Raw genomic sequence first — 24,978 nt, 5'->3', positions numbered from 1 at the left:
TGTGTGTTTTCTTTTGTAATTACTGTGTAATTACTATTTTCCCATGTCATTTCTTAATATCTGGCCATTACTATACCACAACATATAGTCAAGTGCTACCTGGGTAATTGTGGTTTTGTGGTCAGTTGCTTTAGCAAAATGATCTTCTATAGGTTTGCTGTCTAAGAAAACCACGAAAGGAACAGGCTTTGTATGCTTTCATAGCTCCTAGTATGAGTTTGGGGACTTATGAAAAACGTTCACCACTGATGAATCTTGAAGTATGAAAACGTTCACCACTGATGAATCTTGCATAAAAATAACTCTTTAAGGAAGTTCGGTAATAATTGGGTTAGATCTCTGCAGCTCAGTTGGTAGAGCATGGTGCTCACAACGTCAGGGTTGTGGGTTTGATTCCCACAGGGGACCACTTATTGTTGGCTATGTGGGATTCGGCGAGATGGGTGAGAACTTTAGTGGTTAATGCTGGAGGATAGACCCCATGGGGCCACCTGTCCCTAACGAGTGGAGGACATGGGCCATAGAACTACCTGTCCCTAACGAGTAGAGGACTGGGCCATAGAACTACCTGTCCCTAACGAGTGGAGGACATGGGCCATAGAACTACCTGTCCCTAACGAGTAGAGGACTGGGCCATAGAACTACCTGTCCCTAACGAGTGGAGGACATGGGCCATAGAACTACCTGTCCCTAACTGGAGAGGACTGGGCCATAGAACTACCTGTCCCTAACGAGTAGAGGACTGGGCCATAGAACTACCTGTCCCTAACGAGTAGAGGACTGGGCCATAGAACTACCTGTCCCTAACGAGTAGAGGACTGGGCCATAGAACTACCTGTCCCTAACGAGTAGAGGACTGGGCCATAGAACTACCTGTCCCTAACGAGTAGAGGACTGGGCCATAGAACTACCTGTCCCTAACGAGTGAAGGATAGACCCCATAGGGCCACCTGTCCCTAACGAGTAGAGGACTGGGCCATAGAACTACCTGTCCCTAACGAGTGAAGGATAGACCCCATAGGGCCACCTGTCCCTAACGAGTGGAGGACTGGGCCATAGGACCACCTGTCCCTAACGAGTGAAGGATAGACCCCATAGGGCCACCTGTCACTAACGAGTGGAGGACTGGGCCATAGGACCACCTGTCCCTAACGAGTGAAGGATAGACCCCATAGGGCCACCTGTCACTAACGAGTGGAGGACTGGGCCATAGGAACACCTGTCCCTAACGAGTGAAGGATAGACCCCATAGGGCCACCTGTCACTAACGAGTGGAGGACTGGGCCATAGGACCACCTGTCCCTAACGAGTGAAGGATAGACCCCATAGGGCCACCTGTCACTAACGAGTGGAGGACTGGGCCATAGGACCACCTGTCCCTAACGAGTGAAGGATAGACCCCATAGGGCCACCTGTCACTAACGAGTGGAGGACTGGGCCATAGGACCACCTGTCCCTAACGAGTGAAGGATAGACCCCATAGGGCCACCTGTCACTAACGAGTGGAGGACTGGGCCATAGGACCACCTGTCCCTAACGAGTGAAGGATAGACCCCATAGGGCCACCTGTCACTAACGAGTGGAGGACTGGGCCATAGGAACACCTGTCCCTAACGAGTGAAGGATAGACCCCATAGGACCACCTGTCCCTAACAAGTGGAGGATAGACCCCTTAGGAACACCTGTCCCTAACGAGTGAAGGATAGACCCCTTAGGAACACCTGTCCCTAACGAGTGAAGGATAGACCCCTTAGGACCACCTGTCACTAACGAGTGGAGGACATGGGCCATAGGAACACCTGTCCCTAACGAGTGAAGGATAGACCCCTTAGGAACACCTGTCCCTAACGAGTGAAGGATAGACCCCATAGGACCACCTGTCCCTAACGAGTGGAGGATAGACCCCATAGGACTACCTGTCACTAACGAGTGGAGGATAGACCCCATAGGACTACCTGTCCCTAACGAGTGGAGGATAGACCCCATAGGACCAATTGTCCCTAACGAGTGGAGGACTGGGCCATAGGACCACCTGTCCCTAACGAGTGGAGGATAGACCCCATAGGACTACCTGTCCCTAACGAGTGGAGGACTGGGCCATAGGACTACCTGTCCCTAACGAGTGGAGGACTGGGCCATAGGACCACCTGTCCCTAACGAGTGGAGGATAGACCCCATAGGACTACCTGTCCCTAACGAGTGGAGGACTGGGCCATAGGACCACCTGTCCCTAACGAGTGAAGGATAGACCCCATAGGGCCACCTGTCACTAACGAGTGGAGGACTGGGCCATAGGACCACCTGTCCCTAACGAGTGAAGGATAGACCCCATAGGGCCACCTGTCACTAACGAGTGGAGGACTGGGCCATAGGAACACCTGTCCCTAACGAGTGAAGGATAGACCCCATAGGGCCACCTGTCACTAACGAGTGGAGGACTGGGCCATAGGACCACCTGTCCCTAACGAGTGAAGGATAGACCCCATAGGGCCACCTGTCACTAACGAGTGGAGGACTGGGCCATAGGACCACCTGTCCCTAATGAGTGAAGGATAGACCCCATAGGGCCACCTGTCACTAACGAGTGGAGGACTGGGCCATAGGACCACCTGTCCCTAACGAGTGAAGGATAGACCCCATAGGGCCACCTGTCACTAACGAGTGGAGGACTGGGCCATAGGACCACCTGTCCCTAACGAGTGAAGGATAGACCCCATAGGGCCACCTGTCACTAACGAGTGGAGGACTGGGCCATAGGAACACCTGTCCCTAACGAGTGAAGGATAGACCCCATAGGACCACCTGTCCCTAACAAGTGGAGGATAGACCCCTTAGGAACACCTGTCCCTAACGAGTGAAGGATAGACCCCTTAGGAACACCTGTCCCTAACGAGTGAAGGATAGACCCCTTAGGACCACCTGTCACTAACGAGTGGAGGACATGGGCCATAGGAACACCTGTCCCTAACGAGTGAAGGATAGACCCTTAGGAACACCTGTCCCTAACGAGTGAAGGATAGACCCCATAGGACCACCTGTCCCTAACGAGTGGAGGATAGACCCCATAGGACTACCTGTCACTAACGAGTGGAGGATAGACCCCATAGGACTACCTGTCCCTAACGAGTGGAGGATAGACCCCATAGGACCAATTGTCCCTAACGAGTGGAGGACTGGGCCATAGGACCACCTGTCCCTAACGAGTGGAGGATAGACCCCATAGGACTACCTGTCCCTAACGAGTGGAGGACTGGGCCATAGGACTACCTGTCCCTAACGAGTGGAGGACTGGGCCATAGGACCACCTGTCCCTAACGAGTGGAGGATAGACCCCATAGGACCACCTGTCCCTAACGAGTGGAGGGGGGGGGGGGTGGAACTGGACACAACATCCCCAGGGCCCTTGTGTCGCCTCTAAAAGAATAACAGTAGCCGTACAGTGGGTGTGTAGAATAGGGATAATCTTGCATGCACTGCACAGTTTCCACCACTAAGTGGCACTGGTGCACACATGCAAACAGACATTTGCCAGGGAACAAAATCCAAAGCTCAGTTCCACAAGATGCACTGTAATGTACCTTTCCCATAGAGGTAGAGGACGCAACATTGTATCTGTCCCATTATGGGATCTGTGAGAGCATGGGCAGCGCCATTGAGACCATCTCCATTTTGAAGTAGTCCATTTTCTTCTTCTACTACTTATTTTCCTTTCTACTTAATAATGAAAAAAAAATGTTGACCTTTATTTAACCTGGCAAGTCAGTTTAAAATAAATTCTTATTTACAATGACGGCCTAAGCCGGTCAAACCCGGACAACGCTGGGGCAATTGTGTGCCGCCCTAGACGACTCCCAATCACTGTCGGTTGTGATACAGCCTGGATGAGTTGGTAAACAAACTGAAAGGGTGCATACTGCCCCCTAGAGGGTGTTGACTGAACAGGTATAAAGACAAGGTAGGTGATTTACTGGCACCTGGAGTTATGGAATGTTTGTTCATGAGTGAAGTTCATTGGCTGATCCATCCTGATGGCCTGGATGGAATTATGTGATTAATAGGAAATCTCATCCAGTTGACTACTTACAAAATGGTGAAAGTCCTCAATGGCAATGCCAATGCTAAATTGGCTTTTGGGCACTAGAGTCTTCCATCTCTATTGGCGACAGTATAGCAACAAGATGGCATTGAGAATGTGCCGAGATCTTGAAAATAAAAGTTCTCTGTTCTCTGTTGCTCAAGCCGGATGAATCTGGTGGGGACATTCTGTCGGGGATGTGCATGTGAGCTGTCCAATGCCGTTGTGCCCTTGAACAAGGCACTTCCCTTAAAACTGCTCCACGGCCAACCTTTTCTTCTAGTGTGGGTGCTACAGTGCCAAATGGCATTTCAGTCTCTCCGTGTACATAAGACTGCTATAAAGGTAAGGAAACAAACAAGTTATTATGTAACGCAGAGGAGGGACTTTTATCTTGAAATGTAGGCTACTTGCTGTCTCTTCTCCACACATCTCTTGTCCCTCCTCGGCGATACTGACCCCGCCCTACGGGTCTCCCTGTGCCACTGCAGTGAAGCCGACGGTAAAAAGACAGGAGTTGAGTCAAAAAACAAGAACCTGAATATCACTAGCACCGTGTTTTTGTAATAGCGAGACCCTCTTTTTATATCGTTTTTTTTCTCCCCGAGTCCTCATTTCCTGGTCAACCTATTTCATCATCCAACCGGCAAGATGGTAAGCAAACTGTCGCCACTCTTATTTTCACCCACCAACCTAAAGATAAACACAGTGACTATGGTAACATGCCTGAATTTGTATGAACTACAGCCGACGGGGGTTTGTACAGTTTTGTCATGTTATTACCGTGTTATATATGTGTCACAGAGTAAAGAAACCGTACCTCCCTCGCAATGAAGGAGGAAACGGTTTTCTTGCCAATGTTGCCTCTGTATATTGGCCAATGCTATGGCCGATATCTGCCCTTTCTAGTCGTAACCCCGTTTACACTCTAAACCCAACTTTATCCTGGATACATCAAAGGCAACATCACAACATCAAAGTCAGTCCATGTTTAAAACCAATGTGCGACACTAGGAGATGAACATGTAACTTTGATGTTTCCTATGTCCGTGAGTGGCTAATTTGACTGATGTCCGACCCTGCCCTAAAAGTGGAATCTGCTTTATAAATAAGACGTTACATGGTGTATATGTTGCATTTAACCAGCTGGACTAGACATGACCAAATCAAGGAGGGGTGATGAGCAAAGACCCCCCCCCCCCGCCGAAGCGTGTAGCCTCTACATGTTACAACACTGTTATCAACCTCTTTCATGTCGTGTTGCTACATTGTATCATTTGGTTATTAAAAAAATAAAATCAAGACTACAAGGTGGCTACTGTCACATGCGAGCTAATAATTCATGTCTAATTATCAGCCAAGCTTAGACACATACATAATTCTATGACATACAAACCATTCTTCATATTTAATTGCATGTCATCCATAGGCCTAGGTTAAATACATAGATAGCACATTTCATAGGCATGTCAAACTGTTTTGGAATAAGACCAATTCCCTATTGGTAGACGTGTAAAACAGTCAACAGGCTACTCCATTGTCAAGGCTACAACAGCGAGCCTACTCTGGGTTATCGTTGAGTGAGGGCAGGGAAGGCAGAAGGCTGTTGCTTAAAAGCATGGCAGCAGAAATGACCTGATACAGGGACCATATGCTGCCTAGAAATCAAGCACCACCCACATACAGATCGACTGAGCGAGCTCCTGCTAGCACTAGCTAATGGAAGACAGATAAAAGCTGTGGCGAACCACCAGCACGAGATATGATCCACCCCGACTAGCTGCCTGGAGGCTCTGGCTGTGTGGTGCCTGCCAGACCAGCCCACTCACACCGGATTCAATCAGAGTAACTGTTGCATTGCTTCTAGCACAAGGAACTAATACAATTGTGAATAGGCCTATAAGATTGTGAATAGGTATATTAGATTGTGAATAGGTATATTAGATTGTGAATAGGTATATTAGATTGTGAATAGGTATATTAGATTGTGAATAGGTCTATTAGATTGTGAATAGGTCTATTAGATTGTGAATAGGTATATTAGATTGTGAATAGGTCTATTAGATTGTGAATAGGTCTATTAGATTGTGAATAGGTATATTAGATTGTGAATAGGTCTATTAGATTGTGAATAGGTCTATTAGATTGTGAATAGGTATATTAGATTGTGAATAGGTATATTAGATTGTGAATAGGTCTATTAGATTGTGAATAGGTCTATTAGATTGTGAATAGGTCTATTAGATTGTGAATAGGTATATTAGATTGTGAATAGGTCTATTAGATTGTGAATAGGTCTATTAGATTGTGAATAGGTCTATTAGATTGTGAATAGGTATATTAGATTGTGAATAGGTATATTAGATTGTGAATAGGTCTATTAGATTGTGAATAGGTCTATTAGATTGTGAATAGGTATATTAGATTGTGAATAGGTATATTAGATTGTGAATAGGTATATTAGATTGTGAATAGGTATATTAGATTGTGAATAGGTATATTAGATTGTGAATAGGTCTATTAGATTGTGAATAGGCCAATACGATTGTGAATAGGCCAATCAGAGTAACTGTTGCATTGCTTCTAGCACAAGGAACTAATACAATTGTGAATAGGCCTATAAGATTGTGAATAGGTATATTAGATTGTGAATAGGTATATTAGATTGTGAATAGGTATATTAGATTGTGAATAGGTATATTAGATTGTGAATAGGTCTATTAGATTGTGAATAGGTCTATTAGATTGTGAATAGGTATATTAGATTGTGAATAGGTCTATTAGATTGTGAATAGGTCTATTAGATTGTGAATAGGTATATTAGATTGTGAATAGGTCTATTAGATTGTGAATAGGTCTATTAGATTGTGAATAGGTATATTAGATTGTGAATAGGTATATTAGATTGTGAATAGGTCTATTAGATTGTGAATAGGTCTATTAGATTGTGAATAGGTCTATTAGATTGTGAATAGGTATATTAGATTGTGAATAGGTCTATTAGATTGTGAATAGGTCTATTAGATTGTGAATAGGTCTATTAGATTGTGAATAGGTATATTAGATTGTGAATAGGTATATTAGATTGTGAATAGGTCTATTAGATTGTGAATAGGTCTATTAGATTGTGAATAGGTATATTAGATTGTGAATAGGTATATTAGATTGTGAATAGGTATATTAGATTGTGAATAGGTATATTAGATTGTGAATAGGTCTATTAGATTGTGAATAGGCCAATACGATTGTGAATAGGCCAATCAGAGTAACTGTTGCATTGCTTCTAGCACAAGGAACTAATACAATTGTGAATAGGTATATTAGATTGTGAATAGGTCTATTAGATTGTGAATATGTCTATTAGATTGTGAATAGGTATATTAGATTGTGAATAGGCCAATAAGATTGTGAATAGGTCTATTAGATTGTGAATAGGTCTATTTGTTATGCAGGTGAATGAGGACCCAAAAGCGACTTAACAGAAACAGAGTTTATTCCAGTCTTTAACAAAAACGATAATCCTGGATATTATCACAGGTAAAGTCCAACCAGGAAAACTGAAACCCTCTAGTCAGTAGAGGGGAACAACAGGAGATGCGACCACAGACTGCAGGTCGCTTCGGGAAGGCGCAGGCCGTAGCTGATATAGACACCTGCTCACACGCAGCATCTGAAGAAGGCAAAAACCCGACGGAACAAGAACACAGCACAGCAAACATCAAACAAGGATCCGACAAGGACAGACGCAGAAACAGAGGGAGAAATAGGGACTCTAATCAGAGGGCAAAATAGGGGACAGGTGTGAAAGAGTAAACGAGGTAGTTAGGACGAATGAGGAACAGCTGGGAGCAGGAACGGAACGATAGAGAGAGAGAGGGATAGAGAGAGAGGGATAGAGAGAGAGAGGGATAGAGAGAGAGAGGGATAGAGAGAGAGAGGGATAGAGAGAGAGAGAGGGATAGAGAGAGAGGGAAAGAAACCTAATAAGACCAGCAGGGGGAAACGAATAGAAGAGAAAGCACAAGGACAAGACATGACAATATATGACAAAACATGACACTATTAGATTGTGAATAGGTCTATTGGATTGTGAATAGGTATATTAGATTGTGAATAGGCCAAAGATAAAACAGGGCCAGCTGCTTACAGTCTCTGTGCCTTAGACTGTGGATTTACACTCAGGCAGATTGTTCTTTATTAAAATAATAAAAAAACACCCACCCAGACCCTCCCTACAAGGTCTGTCCACACGCACCCACGACTCTCAGACAGAATCATCAATATAATATATGCCATTTAGCATACCCTTTTTATCCACGCGTGTGTAAAATGTTTACTTACTGCTGGTCCTGGGAATCAAACACACTATCCTGGCATTGCAAGCACCATGATTTATCAAATGAGCTACAGGAGTACCACATCAGACAGAAGGATGAAATGCAGCCTTCTTCAGGAGCATTGGTTTGACACCCCTGCTCGAAACACACATGCTTGAGAGGATTAGCTAGTGAGCGTATTTAGCCTGCTGATGTTTTTATTATTATTATTTTCAGACTGTTAGCACGTAATCCGTCCACGCGGACTGGTACTCGAAGCTCTTTTCTCCTCGTGTGGTAGATACTAGCAATCGTGGTCTGACTGCACTGCTACAGAGAATGCATTGAGACAAGAGGGACAAAATAATGCCTTGAAGAAAGCAAACGGTACACTTTTGACAAAACAAATCAAGCAGGAATTGTTGTAATCAATGATTATAATGAAGTAACAATGATGCCATTTAGGAGACACTTTTATCCAACGTGAAAAACAGTAGTCCGTGCATACATTTTAGTATGGCGACCCAAGCGGAATTCGAACACACGACCCTGGTGTTGCCAGTTTACCAACTCAGCCACACAGGACCAGGAAAACATTACCAACTCAGCTACACAGGACCAGCAAAACATTACCAACTCAGCCACACAGGACCAGCAAAACATTACCAACTCAGCTACACAGGATGACCAAAACATTACCAACTCAGCCCCACAGGATGACCAAAACATTACCAACTCAGCCACACAGGACCAGCAAAACATTACCAACTCAGCCACACAGGACCAGCAAAACATTACCAACTCAGCCACACAGGACCAGAAAAACATTACCAACTCAGCCACACAGGACCAGCAAAACATTACCAACTCAGCCACACAGGACCAGCAAAACATTACCAACTCAGCCACACAGGACCACCAAAACATTACCTTTTGATCTCATGTAGGGCTTCTCCTAATAGTCGAGACTGAAACCTCTATGACTGGGTTTACACAGGCAGCCCAATTCGGATCTTTTGCCCAATTATGGTCAAAAGATCTGATCTGATTGGTCAGAAGACAAATTAGTGGCAAAAGATCAAAATTGGGCTGCCCGTGTAAACTTAAAAAAGAGAGGTCAAATTGAGCCAAAATAATGCCTCAAAGAAAGCAAATGACAAAGGTACGACAGAACAAATTGGTTGCTTAGTTACTACTAGGTTTACTTGAATCAATAAGCCTTCAAAACATTGCATCATCATCATGGCCTCGTGGCTTAGCGCTCCTCGTGAAAGCTCTAATTAGTATGACACATCATGGCAAACCCTAATATAGCATATGCATCATCATCTCCCCGATAGCTCTGTGCTATGGGGTTACACTTTACATTATAACTTAGACTTTATAAAGGCTGTACAAAGGGGGTTGAAAGTTGTTTATAAACAATATATTATATAGATTTGCGGTTGACATAGGAACAAGGGAACAAGGGGTGCCGAGGGTTCTGCTACACCCCCTGATAAATTGAGAGATTATTTTATTTAAATTAACTTTTTATTTCTGAAAAAATGTATGAACTAGGCTTTTATTACTCCTATAAGAGCAGGAAAACTGAGGATGTCGAGTATATTTTCACATTCTGGGGGACCATCAGTCACTATCAACTGATAGTGGCCTATATGTATATACAGCTAATGCTGATGGACTGGAGCTGGTCAAACTGCTTGGCACATCAACACATAGTCAGTGGAGGTTTAAACAAGGTCAAGAGAGGCGTCGATGTTATTAAGATCTACTGCGCTTAGAGCTCAGACACACCAGTAGTACTCAGCACCGATTTTAACGTGTAGAATCGCGCAAATGCTAGATCCACATTCGATGCGATGTATGCTATCTTTTTTAGGCTGCGTTTACACAGGCAGTCCAATTCTGATCTCATTCCACTAATTGATATTTTCTGCCCCTTAAATATCAGAATTGAGCTGCATGTGTAAACGTAGCCTTAGTTTCAACTTTCCAACACCCAAAGAAGTGCTTTAAAGTCTAATCAGGCTCTTCAGAAGGTTTTCAGCCTGCATTTTAAATGGATTAATTTGAGATTATGTGTTATTGGCCTACACACAATACCCCACAATTTTATTTTTAGAAATGTTTAGCAATTAATTTAAAAATGAAAAGCTGAAATGTCTTGAGTCAATACATATTCAACCTCTTTGTTATAGCAAGCCTAAATAAGTTCAATTTGCTTCACAAGTCCTTCTGTAGCTCAGTTGGTAGAGCATGGCGCTTGTAACGCCAGGGTAGTGGGTTCGATTCCCGGGACCACCCATACGTAGAATGTATGCACACATGACTGTACGTCGCTTTGGATAAAAGTGTCTTCTAAATGGCATATATTATTATTATTATATTAAGTTCCATGGACTCACTCTGTGTGCATTAATAGTGTTTAACATGATTTTTTTAAATGACCACCTCATATCTGTACCCCACACATACAATTATCTGTAAGGTCCCTCAGTTGAGCAGTGCATTTCAAAAACAGATTCAACCACAAAGACCAGGGAGGTTTTCCAATTTCTCGCAAAGGTTACCTATTGGTAGATGGGTAAAATTAATCAATACACCCAGTCACTACAAAGATACAGGTGTTCTTCCTAACTCAGTTGCCGGAGAGGAAAGAAACCTCTCAGGGATTTCACCATGAGGCCAATGGGGACTTTAAAACAGTTACAGAGTTTAATGAGAATGTATCAACATTGTAGTTACTCCATGAATTAACCTGAATGACAGAGTGAAAAGAGGAAAGCCTGTACAGAATAAAAATACAGGAGAGGCAATATAGTCCACTACCATATCCTCAGTTGCTTTCCATCTAGGTTGTCACTACCGGGTGGTTTCTCATTATCGATGGACAACGACATTTTTTCCCACCTCACCCACACTAACTTGACAAAATTCTAAATTGCAATGCTTTTCTTTCATTGCTAGGTCTGTTATGCATGAATATGATGGCTCACTGTTTGATGTTGGCATTTCATGCCCGAGTTTGTCCATTTTGCAAATAAAATAGTCATTAAAGTAATTAGCAACATCAAAAGGTTTTTTCTGCCCATAATTTAATTTAAAGTACTCCAAAACTTTTTTTCCCCATCATTCTTTATATACATTATCTTGGTTTCATAATACAATTTCTTCCTACTTTTTCATCGGTTTAGTCACATAATTTCTCAATTCTACAATACGTCAGCCAATCAGATGTGCAGCCAGACTTATTAGCCACTCCTATTGCTTAATTTCTCTCAACCATACAGCTTTTCAGTCAATTCCTCATCAATATACGGGGCCTTAACAGTTCTAACAGTCAATTCCTCATCAATATACGGGGCCTTAACAGTTCAGTCAATTCCTCATCAATATACTGGGCCTTAACAGTTCTGTCAATTCCTCATCAATATACTGGGCCTTAACAGTTCTAACGGTCAATTCCTCATCAATATACGGGGCCTTAACAGTTCTGTCAATTCCTCATCAATATACTGGGCCTTAACAGTTCTGTCAATTCCTCATCAATATACAGGGCCTTAACAGTTCTAACTGTCAATTCCTCATCAATATACTGGGCCTTAACAGTTCTGTCAATTCCTCATCAATATACAGGGCCTTAACAGTTCTGTCAATTCCTCATCAATATACTGGGCCTTAACAGTTCTGTCAATTCCTCATCAATATACTGGGCCTTAACAGTTCTGTCAATTCCTCATCAATATACTGGGCCTTAACAGTTCTGTCAATTCCTCATCAATATACAGGGCCTTAACAGTTCTGTCAATTCCTCATCAATATACAGGGCCTTAACAGTTCTGTCAACTCCTCATCAATATACTGGGCCTTAACAGTTCTGTCAATTCCTCATCAATATACTGGGCCTTAACAGTTCTGTCAATTCCTCATCAATATACTGGGCCTTAACAGTTCTAACTGTCAATTCCTCATCAATATACTGGGCCTTAACAGTTCTGTCAATTCCTCATCAATATACTGGGCCTTAACAGTTCTAACTGTCAATTCCTCATCAATATACTGGGCCTTAACAGTTCAGTCAATTCCTCATCAATGTACTGGGCCTTAACAGTTCTGTCAATTCCTCATCAATATACTGGGCCTTAACAGTTCTAACTGTCAATTCCTCATCAATATACTGGGCCTTAACAGTTCTAATAGTCAATTCCTCATCAATATACGGGGCCTTAACAGTTCTCTCAATTCCTCATCAATATACTGGGCCTTAACAGTTACATTTACATTTACATTTAAGTCAGTTCTGTCAATTCCTCATCAATATACTGGGCCTTAACAGTTCTAACAGTCAATTCCTCATCAATATACTGGGCCTTAACAGTTCTGTCATTCCTCATCAATATACTGGGCCTTAACAGTTCTAACTGTCAATTCCTCATCAATATACTGGGCCTTAACAGTTCTGTCAATTCCTCATCAATATACTGGGCCTTAACAGTTCTAACTGTCAATTCCTCATCAATATACTGGACCTTAACAGTTCTAACTGTCAATTCCTCATCAATATACTGGGCCTTAACAGTTCTGTCAATTCCTCATCAATATACGGGGCCTTAACATTTCTGTCAATTCCTCATCAATATACTGGGCCTTAACAGTTCTAACTGTCAATTCCTCATCAATATACGGGACCTTAACAGTTCTAACCGTCAATTCCTCATCAATATACTGGGCCTTAACAGTTCTGTCAATTCCTCATCAATATATGGGGCCTTAACAGTTCTGTCAATTCCTCATCAATATACTGGGCCTTAACAGTTCTGTCAATTCCTCATCAATATACTGGGCCTTAACAGTTCTGTCAATTCCTCATCAATATATGGGGCCTTAACAGTTCTGTCAATTCCTCATCAATATACTGGGCCTTAACAGTTCTAACTGTCAATTCCTCATCAATATACGGGGCCTTAACAGTTCTGTCAATTCCTCATCAATATACTGGGCCTTAACAGTTCTAACTGTCAATTCCTCATCAATATACTGGGCCTTAACAGTTCTGTCAATTCCTCATCAATATACTGGGCCTTAACAGTTCTGTCAATTCCTCATCAATATACTGGGCCTTAACAGTTCTAACAGTCAATTCCTCATCAATATACGGAGCCTTAACAGTTCTAACAGTCAGTTTCGTATAAAATAATTGGAAGAAACAATTTCATAAATGCATCAAGTGCAGCGCCTGGGTGCTCCTCATTACACACATCAGACCAATATATATTTTCCTTTTTTTTTACATCTTCAACATAGGAATCACCTGATATCCTTGTTTAGGCCACTATGTGGTGGTCAGTCCATCCAATGGACGTGGATACAGAGTTCTGCAGCATTAGTAACAGATGTGATCCATACATGTGTATGATACAGTTCCTGTACTGTTTGTAAACGCCCTGGTAGGGTTGATTAGTCATTTGAACCAGATTACAGTGCCTGGTTACTTACAGAGAGTGGCTCTACCTTCTTGAGTGGACAGCTTGATGAAAACCAGTCTATATTCATATTCAGTCTAAAAAAAAAAAGAAGATAAATAGACCTATTTGTTAACATGGCACATTGCACCAAGATAATAGACACATATGAGATATTTATATATTCACTTTGTATGTTGACTACCTCACTTGCTTTGGCAATGTTAACACATGTTTCCCATGCCAATAAAGCCCTTGAATTGAATTGAATTGAATTGATATGGTCTAAACATTATTTTGGGGTTCGTTGTGATGGCCTGTTTGGGATTTGGATCCCGACTCCTGCTTTATAGAAATAATAAGGACATTTCGACCAGATTAACATCCCTTTTCCCTTTTTACCAGATAGATATCTTAATTTGCCTAGTTTTGTTTGATGTAGGGATGCATTAGCTGAACCAACAGTGTTGCCAGACTGCTAGTCATGCAAAATGTGTGGTGTAGTCTAATTGATTCTGAATGAAACATGCATTATTGATGAACAAACGAATGGATAGTGGCTCTACCTTTCCCCCTCTCTCTCTCTCTCTCTCTCTCTCTCTCTCTCTCTCTCTCTCTCTCTCTCTCTCTCTCTCTCTCTCTCTCTCTCTCTCTCTCTCTCTCTCTCTCTCTCTCTCTCTCTCTCTCTCTCTCTCTCTCTCTCTCTCTCTCTCTCTCTCTCTCTCTCTCTCTCTCTCTCTCTCTCTCTCTCTCTCTCTCTCTCTCTCTCTCTCTCTCTCTCTCTCTCTCCTCTCTCTCTCTCTCTCTCTCTCTCTCTCTCTCTCTCTCTCTCTCTCTCTCTCTCTCTCTCTCTCTCTCTCTCTCTCTCTCTCTCTCTCTCTCTCTCTCTCTCTCTCTCTCTCCTCTCTCTCTCTCTCTCTCTCTCTCTCTCTCTCTCTCTCTCTCTCTCTCTCTCTCCCACTCTCTCTCTCTCTCTCTCTCTCTCTCTCTCTCCCTCTCTCCCTCTCTCCTTCTCTCTCTCTCTCTCCTCTGAGATGCTTCATTTACATCTTAAGAGGCATATTAAGATGTGACCTTAAAACATCTAGTTTATTGAGGAGATGTGTTATGTCTGACACTACCAGCCGTGTTATTTCTGGAACAATCATCCTCCACAGAGTTGATGTGAGGCCTTAACTTTGTAACTCTGTAATCCTATATCTCCTTTCTTAACCCTTACCTCACTCAACCTGCATTTGACCAGTGTAGGCTACATATACAGTGCCTTGCGAAAGTATTCGGCCCCCTTGAACTATGTGACCTTTTGCCACATTTCAGGCTTCAAACTATTACAGTGCAGGTGCATTTATACGTGTGTGTGTGTGTCATTTGTTGTTATGAGATCAGGGAAAGTCACATTCTAATCCCATGTAACCCCTTGCTAATCGCTGTTCTTAACATACCTTTGCAGGTCTAGACTGGAGGTAACGCTGCCCCTTAGAGGGAATACCGTGTGTGCGTGCGTGTGTGTGTGTGCGCGTGCGTGTGTGCGTGTGTGTGTGTGCGTGCGTGCGCGTGTGTATTACGCTGTCAGGAGATGTTTCCCCATCACTTTATTCCTGGGTGTAGCTAGGAATTATCCTGTCTGGATACTCCTCTATTCTCAATGATTATCCTGTCTGGATACTCCTCTATTCTCAATGATTATCCTGTCTGGATACTCCTCTATTCTCAATGATTATCCTGTCTGGATACTCCTCTATTCTCAATGATTATCCTGTCTGGATACTTGCAGGATACTGGATACTTGCATCTCCCACTCAGTCAGGCACAACAAACACACACACACACACACACACACACACACACACACACACACACACACACACACACACACACACACACACACACACACACACACACACACACACACACACACACACACACACACACACACACACACACACACACACACACACACACACACACACACACGGAACTCCCTACTGGCTCCCACCCACGTTTTGGATTGCCAGGTTTTCTCCATGTAGTTAGATAGATCGAGTACTGTCACTGTGGCTAGCTGTTGTGGGCCAGGGGGACCGTGATAGACGGTTGGAGGAGGGTGGAGTGCTGGCAGCCCATATATTTACTGCACTGCAGCCAATACCAGGTTTCAGGGAGAGAAGGATATGTCCCTGTAAACCCATGCACTACTGCACAAAAAGCTTATTTTAAATTCTTGTTTTATAGTTATTTTTATAGCAGTAGTATCATTGAGAAATAGCTCATAGATAAGGAAGTATGAGAATGGTGCTGGAAGGGACAGCAGACATTTTATGGGCTCCTGACCCATTTTCTGGGCTGATTTGAACCATTTGTTTGGTTTCCGCCTGTAATGGTTTTCTTCTGGGGAAAGAGAGGCGGACCAAAATACAGCATGGTGGTTACTCACGTTTAATTTATAAAGACACTAGACATGAATAAACTAACAAAAACAATAAACGTGCGAAAACCTAAACAGTCCTATCTGGTGCAAAACACAGAGACAGGAACAATCACCCACAAACACACAGTGAAACCCAGGCTACCTAAGTATGATTCTCAATCAGAGACAACTAACGACACCTGCCTCTGATTGAGAACCATACTAGGCCGAAACATAGAAATACCCAAAACCTAGAAAAACAAACATAGACTGCCCACCCAGCTCACGCCCATGACCATACTAAATAATGACAACACACAGGAAATAAAGGTCAGAACGTGACACCGCCATTGTTTCCTATGACCCGAAAAAGAGCTTCTCAACATCAGAACAGCTATCACTAACCTCCATTTTGGATGCAGATCTCTACTTCACGAGTCGGCAGCGCAGGACATACTGCTCACCCCCAGGACCAGGTCCTAATCCCCGACACTCGGAAGAGGAAGAGACGGCGAAATAGAGGCCGACGAGCAGGTACTACGGCGGTGGGTATCTACACCCTGTGTTCTATTGGCGAATGTCACTGGAGAATAAACTGGACGAACTCAGTTCGAGACAATCGTATCAACTCAAACAGGAAGTACCAGTGACGTGCTTGTAACGGCGTTCGTCTGTTGAAAGAAGAGAGTCGGACTGAAATGCAGCGTGTAGGTTACTCATGCCTTTAATGAACGAAAACGTGGTACATGAAATAACTGAAACTAAATACAAAAACAACAGAACGGAACGTGAAACTAATTACAGCCTATCTGGTGACTACAACACAGAGACAGGTACAAACACCCACAAAATACAAAGTGAACTCAGGCTACCTAAATACGGTTCCCAATCCGAGACAACGAGAATCACCTGACTCCAATTGAGAACCGCCTCAGGCAGCCAAGCCTAACTAGACACACCCCTAATCATACACAATCCCAATGCTAATAAAACCCCAATACGAAACACAACATATAAACCCATGTCACACCCTGGCCTACCCAAACATATAACAAAAACACAAAATACAATGACCAAGGCGTGACAGTGCTCAATACGGAAGTGGCCCGATGAAGTGGATGCTCAACTGCAGGACTGTTTCGAAAGCACATACTGGAATATGTTCTGGGATTCATCTGATGGCATTGAGGAGTATAACCAGATCAGTCACTGACTTCAATTAATAAGTGCCTCGATGACGTCGTCCCCACAGTGACCGTTCGAAACATATCAGACACTCTTATCCAGAGTGACTTACAGTAGTGAGTGCATACATTTTCACACTTTTTTACATACGGGTCCCCTGTGGGAATCTAACCTACAATCTTGGCGTTGCAAGCACCATGCTCTACCAACTGAGCTACACGCTTCAAAGCAAGCAACACTGAACCATGCGTGAGAGCACCAGCTGTTCCAGACATACTGTTTGATCGCGCTCTCCGTAGCCGATGTGAGTAAGACCTTTAACCATTACCAGGACGCGTACTCAAAGCATGCGCTGACCAGCGGGCAGTCCCCTCCTGTACTCCTTGTTTTCCTACAACTGCGTGCCTCCGTGTACCACTCCAACACCATCATTAAGTTTGCCGTCGACACGACGGTGATCACCGACGACGATGAGACGGCCTATAGGGAGGAGGTCAGAGAGCTGGCAGTGTGGTGCCAGGACAACAACCTCTCCCTCAACGATGAGACGGCCTATAGGGAGGAGGTCAGAGAGCTGGCAGTGTGGTGCCAGGGCAACAACCTCTCCCTCAACGATGAGACGGCCTATAGGGAGGAGGTCAGAGAGCTGGCAGTGTGGTGCCAGGACAACAACCTCTCCCTCAACGATGAGACTGCCAAAAGGGAGGAGGTCACAGAGCTGGCAGTGTGGTGCCAGGACAACAACCTCTCCCTCAACGATGAGACTGCCAAAAGGGAGGAGGTCAGAGAGCTGGCAGTGTGGTGCCAGGACAACAACCTCTCCCTCAACGATGAGACTGCCAAAAGGGAGGAGGTCAGAGAGCTGGCAGTGTGGTGCCAGGACAACAACCTCTCCCTCAACATCAGCAAGACAAAAGGAGCTGATCGTGGACTACAGGAAAAGGAAGGCCGAACACGCCCCATTCACATCAACGGGGCTTGAGTGGAGCGGGTCGAGAGCTTCAAGTTCCTCTGTGTCCACATCTCTAAGGATCTATCAAGGTCCAAACACACCAACACAGTCGTAAAGAGGGCACTACAATACCTCTTCTCCTCAGGAGGCTTAAAAGATTTGACATGGACCCTTAGAACCTTGTAAAGTTATTCAGCTGCACCATGGAGAGCATCTTGACTGGCAGCATCATCGCTTGGTATGGCAACTGCTTGGCTACTGACGGCAAGGCACTTCAAGTTTTTTTTTACTCATCACATATGCTACTGCTGCTACTGCTACTACTACTGTTACTGCTACTACTGTTACTACTACTGCTACTACTACTACTGCTACTACTACTACTGCTACTACTACTGTTACTACTACTGCTACTACTACTGTTACTGCTACTACTGTTACTACTACTGCTACTACTACTACTGCTACTACTACTACTGCTACTACTACTACTGCTGCTACTAATGTTACTACTACTGCTACTACTACTACTGCTACTACTACTAATAATAATAATAATATATGCCATTTAGCAGACGCTTTTATCCAAAGCGACTTACAGTCATGTGTGCATACATTGCTACTGCTACTACTACTGTTACTGCTACTACTGTTACTACTACTGCTACTACTACTACTGCTACTACTACTACTGCTACTACTACTACTGCTACTACTACTACTGCTGCTACTAATGTTACTACTACTACTACTGCTACTACTACTACTGCTGCTACTAATGTTACTACTACTGCTACTACTACTACTGCTACTACTACTAATAATAATAATAATATATGCCATTTAGCAGACGCTTTTATCCAAAGCGACTTACAGTCATGTGTGCATACATTGCTACTGCTACTACTACTGTTACTGCTACTACTGTTACTACTACTGCTACTACTACTACTGCTACTACTACTACTGCTACTACTACTACTGCTACTACTACTACTGCTGCTACTAATGTTACTACTACTACTACTGCTACTACTACTACTGCTACTGCTACTACTACTGTTACTGCTACTACTGTTACTACTACTGCTACTACTACTACTGCTACTACTACTACTGCTACTACTACTGTTGCTGCTACTAATGTTACTACTACGGTTACTGCTACTGTTACTGTTACTGCTACTACTACTACTAATGTTACTGTTACTGTTACTGTTACTGCTACTACTGTTACTGCTACTACTGTTACTACTACTGCTACTACTACTACTGCTACTACTACTACTGTTACTGCTACTACTGTTACTACTACTGCTACTACTACTACTGCTACTACTACTACTGCTACTACTACTACTGCTACTACTACTACTGCTGCTACTAATGTTACTACTACGGTTACTGCTACTGTTACTGTTACTGCTACTACTACTACTACTGTTACTGTTACTGTTACTGTTACTGTTACTGTTACTGTTACTGCTAATGTTACTGTTACTGCTACTGTTACTGTTACTGTTAATGTTACTGTTACTACTACTGTTACTGCTACTGCTCCTACTACTGTTACTGCTACTGTTACTACTACTGTTACTGCTACTGTTACTGCTACTGCTCCTACTACTGTTACTGTTACTGCTACTGTTACTGTTACTGTTACTGCTACTGTTACTACTACTGTTACTGCTACTGTTACTGCTCCTACTACTGTTACTGTTACTGTTACTGCTACTGTTACTACTACTAATACTGTTACTGTTACTGCTACTGTTACTGTTACTGTTACTGTTACTGCTACTGTTACTGTTACTGCTACTTCTACTGCTACTGTTACTGCTACTGTTACTGCTACTGTTACTCCTACTGTTACTGCTACTACTACTACTACTGCTACTACTAGTACTACTGCTACTGTTACTTTTACTGCTACTACTACTACTGTTACTGCTACTGCTACTACTATTACTGCTACTACTGTTACTGTTACTGCTACTACTACTACTATTACTGCTGCTACTGTTACTGTTACTGCTACTACTACTACTGCTACTGCTACTACTAGTACTACTGCTACTGTTACTTTTACTGCTACTACTACTACTGTTACTGCTACTACTATTACTGCTGCTACTGTTACTGTTACTGCTACTACTACTACTGTTACTGCTACTACTACTACTATTACTGCTGCTACTGTTACTTTTACTGCTACTACTACTACTGTTACTGCTACTACTACTACTATTACTGCTGCTACTGTTACTGCTACTACTACTACTACTACTACTGTTACTACTACTGCTACTGTTACTGTTACTGCTACTACTACTACTGTTATTGCTACTGTTACTGCTACTGCAACTACTGCTACTGCTATTGTTACTGCTACTGCAACTACTGCTACTACTACTGTTACTACTACTGCTACTACTACTGTTACTGCTACTACTGTTACTACTACTGCTACTACTACTACTGCTACTACTACTACTGCTACTACTACTACTGCTGCTACTAATGTTACTACTACTGCTACTACTACTACTGCTACTACTACTAATAATAATAATAATATATGCCATTTAGCAGACGCTTTTATCCAAAGCGACTTACAGTCATGTGTGCATACATTGCTACTGCTACTACTACTGTTACTGCTACTACTGTTACTACTACTGCTACTACTACTACTGCTACTACTACTACTGCTACTACTACTACTGCTACTACTACTACTGCTGCTACTAATGTTACTACTACTACTACTGCTACTACTACTACTGCTGCTACTAATGTTACTACTACTGCTACTACTACTACTGCTACTACTACTAATAATAATAATAATATATGCCATTTAGCAGACGCTTTTATCCAAAGCGACTTACAGTCATGTGTGCATACATTGCTACTGCTACTACTACTGTTACTGCTACTACTGTTACTACTACTGCTACTACTACTACTGCTACTACTACTACTGCTACTACTACTACTGCTACTACTACTACTGCTGCTACTAATGTTACTACTACTACTACTGCTACTACTACTACTGCTGCTACTGCTACTACTACTGTTACTGCTACTACTGTTACTACTACTGCTACTACTACTACTGCTACTACTACTACTGCTACTACTACTACTGCTGCTACTAATGTTACTACTACGGTTACTGCTACTGTTACTGTTACTGCTACTACTACTACTAATGTTACTGTTACTGTTACTGTTACTGCTACTACTGTTACTGCTACTACTGTTACTACTACTGCTACTACTACTACTGCTACTACTACTACTGTTACTGCTACTACTGTTACTACTACTGCTACTACTACTACTGCTACTACTACTACTGCTACTACTACTACTGCTACTACTACTACTGCTGCTACTAATGTTACTACTACGGTTACTGCTACTGTTACTGTTACTGCTACTACTACTACTACTGTTACTGTTACTGTTACTGTTACTGTTACTGTTACTGTTACTGTTACTGCTAATGTTACTGTTACTGCTACTGTTACTGTTACTGTTACTGTTAATGTTACTGTTACTACTACTGTTACTGCTACTGCTCCTACTACTGTTACTGCTACTGTTACTACTACTGTTACTGCTACTGTTACTGCTACTGCTCCTACTACTGTTACTGTTACTGCTACTGTTACTGTTACTGTTACTGCTACTGTTACTACTACTGTTACTGCTACTGTTACTGCTCCTACTACTGTTACTGTTACTGTTACTGCTACTGTTACTACTACTAATACTGTTACTGTTACTGCTACTGTTACTGTTACTGTTACTGTTACTGCTACTGTTACTGTTACTGCTACTTCTACTGCTACTGTTACTGCTACTGTTACTGCTACTGTTACTCCTACTGTTACTGCTACTACTACTACTACTGCTACTACTAGTACTACTGCTACTGTTACTTTTACTGCTACTACTACTACTGTTACTGCTACTGCTACTACTATTACTGCTACTACTGTTACTGTTACTGCTACTACTACTACTATTACTGCTGCTACTGTTACTGTTACTGCTACTACTACTACTGCTACTGCTACTACTAGTACTACTGCTACTGTTACTTTTACTGCTACTACTACTACTGTTACTGCTACTACTATTACTGCTGCTACTGTTACTGTTACTGCTACTACTACTACTGTTACTGCTACTACTACTACTATTACTGCTGCTACTGTTACTTTTACTGCTACTACTACTACTGTTACTGCTACTACTACTACTATTACTGCTGCTACTGTTACTGCTACTACTACTACTACTACTACTGTTACTACTACTGCTACTGTTACTGTTACTGCTACTACTACTACTGTTATTGCTACTGTTACTGCTACTGCAACTACTGCTACTGCTATTGTTACTGCTACTGCAACTACTGCTACTACTACTGTTACTACTAGTACTACTACTAGTGTTACTGTTACTACTACTGTTACTGCTACTATTACTACTGCTGCTACTACGACTACTGTTATTGCTACTGTTACTGCTACTACTACTGTTACTGTTACTACTAGAGTTACTGCTACTGCTACTGTTACTGTTACTGCTACTACTAGTGTTACTGTTACTGTTACTACTACTACTGTTACTGTTACTTCTAGTGTTACTGTTATTGCTTCTGTTACTACTACTGTTACTGTTACTACTAGAGTTACTGCTACTGCTACTGTTACTACTACTACTACTACTAGTGTTACTGTTACTGCTACTACTACTACTGTTATTGCTACTGCTACTGTTACTACTACTACTGTTACTGCTACTACTACTGCTACTACTACTACTGTTACTGCTACTGCTACTGCTACTGCTACTGTTACTGTTACTGTTACTACTAGAGTTACTGTTACTGCTTCTGTTACTGTTACTGCTACTGTTACTGTTACTGCTAGAGTTACTGCTACTGCTACTGCTACTGCTACTGCTACTGTTACTGCTACTGCTACTGTTACTGTTACTACTACTACTGTTATTGCTACTACTACTGTTACTGTTACTGTTACTACTACTGCTACTGCTACTGTTACTGTTACTGTTACTACTACTACTGTTATTGCTGCTACTACTGTTACTGTTACTACTAGAGTTACTGCTACTGCTACTGTTACTGCTACTGTTACTGCTACTGCTACTGTTACTGTTACTACTACTACTGCTATTGCTACTACTACTGTTACTGTTACTGTTACTACTAGAGTTACTGCTACTGTTACTGCTACTGCTACTGTTATTGCTACTGTTACTGTTACTGTTACTGCTACTGTTACTGTTACTGCTACTGTTACTGTTACTGCTACTGCTACTGTTACTACTAGAGTTACTGTTACTGCTTCTGTTACTGTTACTGTTACTGCTACTGTTATTGCTACTGTTACTGTTACTGTTACTGCTACTGTTACTGTTACTGCTACTGTTACTGCTACTGCTACTGTTACTACTAGAGTTACTGTTACTGCTTCTGTTACTGTTACTGTTACTGCTACTGTTATTGCTACTGTTACTGTTACTGTTACTGCTACTGTTACTGTTACTGCTACTGTTACTGTTACTGCTACTGCTACTGTTACTACTAGAGTTACTGTTACTGCTTCTGTTACTGTTACTGTTACTGCTACTGTTATTGCTACTGTTACTGTTACTGTTACTGCTACTGCTACTGTTATTGCTACTGTTACTGTTACTGTTACTGTTACTGTTACTGTTACTGCTACTGTTACTGTTACTGCTACTGTTACTGTTACTGCTACTGCTACTGTTACTACTAGAGTTACTGTTACTGCTTCTGTTACTGCTACTGTTATTGCTACTGTTACTGTTACTGTTACTGCTACTGTTACTACTAGAGTTACTGTTACTGCTTCTGTTACTGTTACTGTTACTACTAGAGTTACTGCTACTACTACTGTTACTGTTACTACTACTACTGTTATTGCTACTACTACTGCTACTACTACTACTGTTATTGCTACTGTTACTGTTACTACTAGAGTTACTGTTACTGCTACTACTACTGTTACTGTTACTACTACTACTGTTATTGCTACTACTACTACTACTACTACTACTGCTACTACTATTACTGCTACTGCTACTAATGCTACTACTGTCAGTTACTGCTACTACTACTACTACTACTACTACTAGTGTTACTGCTACTACTAATGCTACTACTATTACTGCTCTTCTACTGGTACTTCTATAAGTTACTACTGTACTACTAATATTACTGCACTAACTACTGCTACTACTATTACTACTACTACTACTAATATTACTGCTGCTACTAATCTATAGTGTCTGCTGCTAGTGCTGCTGCTAATGCTACTGTTACTGCTAGCTGCTGCTGCTGCTGCTAATCTGCTAGTTACTGCTGCTACTAATGCTGTTACTGCTGCTGCTGCTGCTAATCTGCTGCTACTGTGCTCTACTATTACTGCTACTACTACTACTATAATCAATGCTGCTACTGCTGCTACTAATCTACTGTCACTACTACTACTGCTGCTAATAATACTACT

General features: G+C 42.3%; 1 protein-coding gene across 1 annotated transcript in view; it reads left to right on the top strand.

Moving 5' to 3' along the window:
- Positions 1-4,525: 4,525 nt before the first annotated feature.
- Positions 4,526-24,978, top strand: part of LOC124040442 (calcineurin subunit B type 1-like) — a 61,840-nt gene continuing 41,387 nt past the window's right edge. The window contains exon 1 of the mRNA XM_046357645.1: positions 4,526-4,729. Within this exon, the coding sequence (XP_046213601.1) occupies positions 4,727-4,729 (3 nt within the window). The 5' untranslated portion in view covers positions 4,526-4,726. The remainder of the gene's footprint in view (positions 4,730-24,978) is intronic.

Source organism: Oncorhynchus gorbuscha, linkage group LG07, assembly GCF_021184085.1.
Source record: "Oncorhynchus gorbuscha isolate QuinsamMale2020 ecotype Even-year linkage group LG07, OgorEven_v1.0, whole genome shotgun sequence".
NCBI lineage: Eukaryota > Metazoa > Chordata > Actinopteri > Salmoniformes > Salmonidae > Oncorhynchus > Oncorhynchus gorbuscha.
This window is presented reverse-complemented; position numbering and strand designations above follow the sequence as displayed.